Source organism: Cervus canadensis, chromosome X (assembly GCF_019320065.1).
Source record: "Cervus canadensis isolate Bull #8, Minnesota chromosome X, ASM1932006v1, whole genome shotgun sequence".
NCBI lineage: Eukaryota > Metazoa > Chordata > Mammalia > Artiodactyla > Cervidae > Cervus > Cervus canadensis.
Window position 1 is genome coordinate 43,632,845 of NC_057419.1, and position 8,197 is coordinate 43,641,041.

An 8,197-nucleotide genomic window follows, 5' to 3' on the forward strand; every position below is an offset into this window, starting at 1 on the left:
ACCAATATATTTCTCCCAGTCTCTGACTCTCCCCAGAATTAACCACTATCATTACTTTAAAAATTCTTTATGACTTTGAAAATATAATTCTTAAGCAATATATTATTAAAGCTACTTGTTTTGAGTCTATAAAATTGCAGCATACTGTATTTTGTCTTCTGGGATCTCCTTTTGTGTCTCAAAATTAGTTTTCCAAGAATCATCTATGATTTAATGAGTCACTAAAAGCATGATTTATGATATAATTAGTTGTCATAATAGACAAACTCTCAAATCTAAGTATTGCAACTTATTTCTTTCCTGCATAAACTCTAAAACACAAGTTTTAATAGTGTATGGCTCTCATCCAATTGATGAATCAGGAACTTAGAATTCCTCCATCTTATCCTCTGCTGTTTTCAACATATGGTTTCCTAAATTGCCATATTTATCTTCCCTCAAGCTAAAGAGAGAGGAAAAACATGGAGGATCCATGGAGGGTGTTTCTGAGTCAGTTCTGGAAGTGACACACATCACTTCTCATGTTCCATTTATGAAAACTCAGCCACATGCTACACCCATGGAGGTGTGCTTATCAGATCTCCCTTCAACACAGAAGCTGCTTGAAGGAATTCAGTGAGCTGACAGCCTCCAGCTGCAACACCTGTAAGATCTATCATAACATTCAAGGTGAAGCCAGGCAGGCAGTTTCCAACCAGTGACTGAGCACTGCAAATTTACAAGGCCCTGAATATTTTTACCCAATGCAGAATGTATCTGTTGGCAAGATTTGTGTTGGGACTTCACATTGGACTAATCAAAACTTAATCAGAGTCACACTGCAGTCTGAAGTTTTCCTTAGCCACTCATTCTTCCTTCCCCTCTCCTTTCACATGGGTGAGACCTGCATCATGGTTTGAAGGGTCTCCAGGTCTACTCTTCTTCTGTTTGCCCTTTGTTATTCATAGGACTCAATGTCAATGAAATTCTTACACTACTAATTCCACCTTTGTGGTGACTTCCCAGAGGATTCCAAATGACACATATGATCACACATAAATACATGGGAGGCTGGAAAATATAATAGAGGCTAGTTGTATTCCCAGGAATAAGAGAAAATAGGTGCAGTGATGAACTGATCAGTATCTGCCATAATTTAGCTCATTAATTTTTACTGATGCATGAAAGCTCTTCTGTGAATATTACCACAATCTATTTTATTAATTTTTCTGTCAGTGGACAATTGGGTTGTTCTGAGTTGGGGTGGGGTTGTTGGTTTTTTACCATTACAAGCACCACAGCTATAAAGAAACTCGCACATATCCTGTAACATAATTATGAGGGTTTCTCTCAGTTATATGTACTTACGAGTGGTTGCTAAACTGTAAGATGTGCATGTGTTCAATTTTGCAAGATTATGTTGGATTATTTTCCATAGAAGTTTTATCAATTCATACTCATGCCAGCTATATATGAAAGTTCCTTTTGATCCATATCCCCTCCACTCGTTTTGTTAAATTCTTAATTTTTGCCATTATTGTCAGGTATAAGAAAATATTGGAAATAAATAACAACTTTTCTCTGCCCTCCATGGTTTTTAGGACCTGGTAAAGAAGTTTTATAAATATTTGTCCTAGTATAGCCAGCCCCTCTCTCTATTAGCTCATTCATACCATTCATACTACTCAGGTCTGTCTGTGTTTATTTTTCCCATTCATTATCTTTTGCTTCTACATCACAGGTTCTTTGCATTGTCTTTCTCTTTTAATATTCTCTGATTGCTGTAGCAATCCAAAACTATGCTTAAAAGTGGTGAGAGTGGACATCCTTGTCTTGTTCCAGATTTTAGGCAAAATGCTTTCAGCTTGTCACCATTGAGTATGATGTGAGCTGTAGGTTTGTCATGCATGCTTTTGTGCTAAGTTGCCTCAGTCATGTCCAACTCTCTGCAACCCTATGGACTGCAGCCGACCACATTCCTCTGTCCATGGGATTCTCCAGACAAGGATACTTGAGTGGGTTGTCATGCCCTCCTTCAGGGGATTTTCCTGACCTGATGATCAAACCTGCATCTCCTGCATCTCCTTCTTTGCAGGCAAATTCTTTATCACTGAGCCACTGAGGAAGCCCCAGGTTTGTCATGCATGGCCTTTATTATGTTGAGGTATGTTCCCTTTAAATCCACTTTCTGGAGAGTTTTTATCATAAATGGGTGCTGAATTTTGTCAAAAGATTTTTCTACATCTATTGAGATAGTAATATGGTTTTCATTCTTCAATTTGTTGATGTGGTGTATCACACCCATTGATTTGCCGATATTGGACAATCCTTTCATCCTTGGGATAAATTCCACTTGTTCATGGTGTATGATCCTTTAAATGTATTGTTGGATCCAGATTGCCAGTATTTTGTTAAGTTTTGCATCTATGTTCATCAGTGATATTGGCCTGTAATTTTCTTTCTTTCTATTTTTCTTTGTATCTTTGTCTGGTTTGGATCAGGGTGATGGTAGTCTTATAGAATGCATTTGGAAGTATTCCTTCCTCTGAAATTTTTTGGAAGAGTATCAGAAGGATAGATGTTAGCTCTTCTCTAAATGTTTGATAGAATTTGCTGGTGAAGCCATCAGGTTCTGGACTTTTGTTTGTTGGAATTTTTTAAATCATAGTTTCAATCTCAGTGCTTGTGATTGGCCTGTTCATATTTTCTATTTCTTCCTGGTTCACTCTTGGCAGATTGTACTTTTCTAAGAATTTGTTCATTTCTTTCAGGTTGTCCATTTAATTGGCATACAGTTTAAAAGGTGTTGGTGAAGATATGGAGAAAAGAGAACTCTTTTACGCTGTTGGTGGAAGTATAAATTGATACAGTCACTATGGAAATCCTCAAGAAAGGTTCTCAAGAAATTAAAAATAGATCTACCATGTGATCCAGTAATTCTACTTTGGTGTATATATATTCAAAGGAAATGAAATCATTATCTCAAAGAGATATGTGTACTTCTATGTCTATTGCATCATTATCGACAGTAGCCAAGATATGGAAACAACCTAAGTGTCCACTGATGGATGAATGGATAAAGAAAATATGACCATATATATGTGTGTATATGTATATACATATAATGGATCATTATTCAACCTTTAAAAAGAAGGAAATAAGATAATTTGCAACAATATGTTTAAACCTGGAGGCATTATTATGCTTACTGAAGTAAATCAGACAGAAAGGTGGCATGGGGGAAATAGGGAGAGGCTAGTAAAAGGGTACAAACTTTTAGCTATGAGATGAAAAATGTCTGTGAATCTAATGTATACCATAATGGTTAGCTAATATTGTATTTTATGATTAAAATTTGCCAAAATAATAGAACTTAATTGTTCTCACAAATAAAAAGGAGAGAAGGAATATGTGAGGTGATGGATGTGTTAAATAACTCGATGGAGGGAATCCTTTCACAGTGTGTATGTTTAGCAAATCTTCACTTTAGTTGTATACTTTAAATATTATGATTCTGTCAATTATACCTCATTAATTCTGAAAAAAAAATGAAACAGCAAAAAAAAAAAAAAAGCTTTTATGTTTCTCTCCCAATGATTTTAGACTCTTCACTGAACATTACAAATAATTCTGTAAGCTAAAGCTATGGTTCTATGTTAATTTGCCAGATTAAGAAATTTGATATATCAATGGATCTCAGCTATAAAAATGATGAGTTCATTGATTCAGTTAATACTCTTTGAGCACCTTTTATATGCCAGGCAATCTTTTAGGCAACTGGGGCACATTTTATTTGTGATAAAAGATAGTTTTTTTTTTCTAACAGTATGTGATTCTATTATTGCATTTATTTATGACACATACATAATTAAAATACAAACAATTCTATGAAAATGATTTTCACAACTCATGAACCATTCTGATAGTGGGGAGGGAAGCTGAGGGTAAGGAGTTGGAGATGCTTACAAACTGTTTCTATCAAGGGAGTCAAGCCCTTCTTTGCTACATTTAGAAGAGAGAAAGGATGAAGGCATTTCCTTACTGATGTGTGAGTATGACTGTGTGGCATGCAAGTTCAGGCAGGAGGGGTAGAGTGTGGGTACGCAGGCACCATTGGTAGGCTGTCACATGGTTAGCTCAGTTGTGAAGATGATGAGGTTGGAGGAAATTGAGCCAGAAGGGGCCAAGGGAGGCGTTAGGAATCCAAAGTCCAACTGACGAGAAATGGTCCAAATCCACAATTGCAACACCCAGTTCTAGAAGACAGTAAGTTTGCCAAGATTAAGAGTTAAAGATTTCCACTGAGAGTGCTTCCTTTAGGTTTCCAGGGCTGTCCATTCCTTTTGTCCATCCTTAATATTCATATGTGAGAGTAACACTGCCAGTTAATATAAAGTCAAGAAACACAAAGGACTCACTTTGCCCGAGGAGCTAAGAAATAAACTTTCTGTGTTTGTGTTTTAGAGCAAAGTGAAACAATTTAAACTCAGTCATTTGAAGTCGTTTTGTGTTTAAAGGAAATGAAGGATGAATGTGGGTAGAGAAAATGACTCTCCTGGTCCCAGGGAAGCCTTATAGGAAAAGAGTGTTCTGGGGCACCCAGGCAATCTGGGGAATTGCTGTAAAATGTAGCAAAATAGTGGGCCTGTTGCAACTTAATATCAGCTTCATTTCTGGAACCATAAATAGGGAGAAAAAAGGTCATTCAAGATACTGTCAAGAGCATCTTATTTTTAAAATGTAGGCTTACACTGTAATGTTGATTATCATTTCATCAACAGTTTAACCTCAGGTCTGATGAAGTAAAGCTACAAAACCCACCACTTGGGATGGGTGACTCATTCACAGGGATGAAACAGAGCTCCTTCTTTTAATTAAATTACACATTACCTATGGACGTGACTTGGTTTACTCAGGCAGTCATAACAAAAGCCTGTACACTGGGTGATTAAATAATACATTTAAAAAAATCTTTTTCAGTTCTGGAGGCTGGAAGGGCAAGATCAGGGGGCCAGCATGGTCATTTTCTCATAAGAGCCCTCTTTCTGGCATGGGGATGGCTACCATTTCTCTGTGCCCTTCAACCTGCAGAATCTCACTGAAGAGTTGGTGTTGGCATAGAAATTGAATTGAATTGAAGGATCCTCAGTTTGGGCTTCCCAGGTGGTGCTAGTGGTAAAGAACCTGCCTGCCAATGCAGGAGATGTAAGAACATAGGTTTGATCCTGGGGCTGGGAAGATCCCTTGGAGGAGGAAATGGCAACCCACTCCAGTATTCTTGCCTGGAGATTCCCCATGGACAGAGGAGCCTGGTGGGCTACAGTCCATGGGGTTGCCAAGAGTTGAACTTGACTGAAATGACTTAATATGTACAACATAAGAGTTGGAGAACTTGTTTTTTTTTTTTTGAGGGTATTAAATCTTTTATTGATTACACATGATAATGGATGATACACAAGCTTCATTCCCATCTATAACTTTTATCTGGTACCATAATTCAATTTAGATATATTGCATAGGATGTGCCAACAATCATTAATAACAAAAAAAAAAAAAACCTCCATGACTTTGCATGGGTGACCCTTTAAATGGTGAACTCCAGGTCACAACACAGTAACTGTCAGTTCAACTACACCAAGGTTCTGAAGACAACAGCTTCTCCACCAAGCAAGTTGTAAATAAATTTCAAATGGAACCTGGCATCACCCTGAAGGAATTCTAACTTCACACTGTTGGGGTAGTTTACCAAAATGGCTTCAGAGTAGACTAACTTTACACAGCACATTAAAAAAAAAAAAAGACATTTATTCAGCGTCATGATCAGACTATTACATTTAGCAATCAACAGCATGGGTGCAAAAAAAAAAAATCTACATTAAAACCCTTTGTTGGAATGCTTTACACTTTCCACAGAACAGAAACTAAAATAACCTGTTATACAATTAGTCACAAGTACAGTCCTCGAGTTTTTTGCCCATACACATGAGTATTGTCTAAAACATGTCTTCTTTGTAGCAGCTAGGTCTTGCCACCACTGTGCTTGGCTGAGTTCACAAATCTGTTGTAACCTGTAGCTTCCCTGTCACTTCTCTGGCTCTCCTCTCCTGCTAAGCTTTGTTTCCTGGCAGTAATTAAAACCTTCTGCCACTGCCATAGCTACTGCTGCTGCTGGAACCACCATAGCCACCTTGGTTTCGTGGTTTGGCAAAGTATTGGCCTCCACCACCATAGGGGCCAGAACTTCTGCCTCCAAAGTTTCCTCCTTTCATGGGTCCAAAATTTGAAGATTGATTGTTGTAATTGCCAAAATCATTGTAGCTTCCGCCACCTCCAAAATTGCTTCCGTCATTACCAAATCCATTATATCCATCCCCACTGCCACCATATCCGCCACCACCACGGCTGCCACCAAAGCCACCTAGACCACTGAAGTTTCCTCCACGACCAAAGTTGTCATTCCCACCAAAACCACCTCCACGACCACCACCAAAGTTTCCAGAACCACTTCGACCTCTCTGGCTGGATGAAGCACTAGCCATCTCTTGCTTAGACAGGGCTTTTCTCACTTCACAGTTGTGGCCATTCACAGTGTGGTATTTCTGAATGACAATTTTGTCTACAGAGTCATGGTCATCAAAGGTTACAAAAGCAAAGCCTCTCTTTTTGCCACTGCCTCGATCAGTCATGATTTCAATTACTTCAATTTTTCCATACTGTTCAAAATAATCTCTCAGGTGATGTTCTTCAGTGTCTTCTTTAATGCCACCAACAAAAATCTTTTTCACAGTTAAGTGGGCACCAGGTCTTTGAGAATCTTCTCTTGACATGGCCCTCTTTGGTTCCACAACTCTTCCATCCGCCTTGTGTGGCCTTGCATTCATGGCCGCATCCACCTCCTCCACCGTGGCGTATGTGACAAACCCGAAGCCTCTGGAGCGCTTGGTGTTTGGATCCCTCATTACCACACAGTCTGTGAGCGTTCCCCATTGCTCAAAATGGCTCCTCAGACTCTCATCAGTTGTTTCAAAGCTCAATCCTCCGATGAAGAGTTTCCGCAGCTGTTCGGGCTCTTTGGGAGACTCTGATTTAGACATGACGGCAGTGGAGGCGGGGAAGTCTTCAACGATGCTTTCTCCGTGGCGTCCACGGGCAGAAAGCGGAGAACTTGTTTTTGATGTGGGGAAAAACTCCACACATTTTGTTTCAGAAATGTTGTGAGAAAGAACTGCTTAGTAGGCACTGGGCAGATACAATGGAGCAACAATAAAGACATTATCCATTTCTGAGTCTATAGCACCACCACCACTACCCTGGCCCAGACATTGTGAACTTTAGGAAAAGGACTATTGTGAATGCTGTACCCAGATATCCCCTTCAGAACTGAAGTACTTATTCTCCCAGCTGCTGTGAGTTCTGCTGGCCCACAGCCCTCAGCCATCAGTCCTCTTCCCCAGGATTGCCACTGGCTGAAGAGAGATGATTCACCCAAGATTACACCTCCCATCTGGGGAACACTTCCATCTGATGGCTGGTTGATATGAGGGTATAGAGGTTCGACCCCCTCACCCCAACTGGGGATGACTCTATAGGGCCATTCCAGCTTCTGAGCCTTTGTCTGAGGCCTTTCTTGTTACCATGTCAGAGCCTAACATTGCCTGCTACCCAATCTGGCTTCCTTCTTATCTTTAGCAGGTGCTAATTGGAAGGACTGATGCTGAAGTTGAAACTCCAGTACTTTGGCCACCTCATGAGAAGAGTTGACTCATTGGAAAAGACCCTGATGCTGCGAGGGATTGGGGGCAGGAGGAGAAGGGAACGACAGAGGATGAGATGGCTGGATGGCATCACTGACTCGATGGGCATGAGTTTGAGTAAACTCCGGGAGTTGGCGATAGACAGGGAGGCCTAGTGTGCTGCAATTCATGGGGTCACAATGGGGTCACAAAGAGTTGGACACGACTGAGTGACTAAACTGAACTGAACTGGCTGAATCCCTATATTGCTTCCCTGGTGGCTCAGACGGTAAAGAATCTGCCTGCAATACAGGAGACCCAGGTTAGCTTCCCAGGTTGGGAAGATCCCCTGGGGAAGGGAATGGCTACTCACTGTAGTATTCTTGCCTGAAGAATTTCATGGACAGAGGAGCCTGGTGGGCTACAGTCCATGGGGTCTCAAAGAGTTGGACACAACTTGAGCGACTAACACAACCCCAAAATTA

At 40.2% G+C, this 8,197-nt stretch overlaps 1 protein-coding gene across 1 annotated transcript; it reads right to left on the bottom strand.

The window, feature by feature from the left end:
* Positions 1-5,371: 5,371 nt before the first annotated feature.
* Positions 5,372-7,143, bottom strand: LOC122435431 (heterogeneous nuclear ribonucleoprotein A1-like). The gene has a single exon (XM_043459601.1). It carries the CDS (start codon positions 7,071-7,073, stop codon positions 6,111-6,113), a length of 963 nt encoding a protein of 320 aa, XP_043315536.1. The 5' UTR covers positions 7,074-7,143; the 3' UTR covers positions 5,372-6,110.
* Between the last annotated feature and the right edge of the window lie 1,054 nt (positions 7,144-8,197).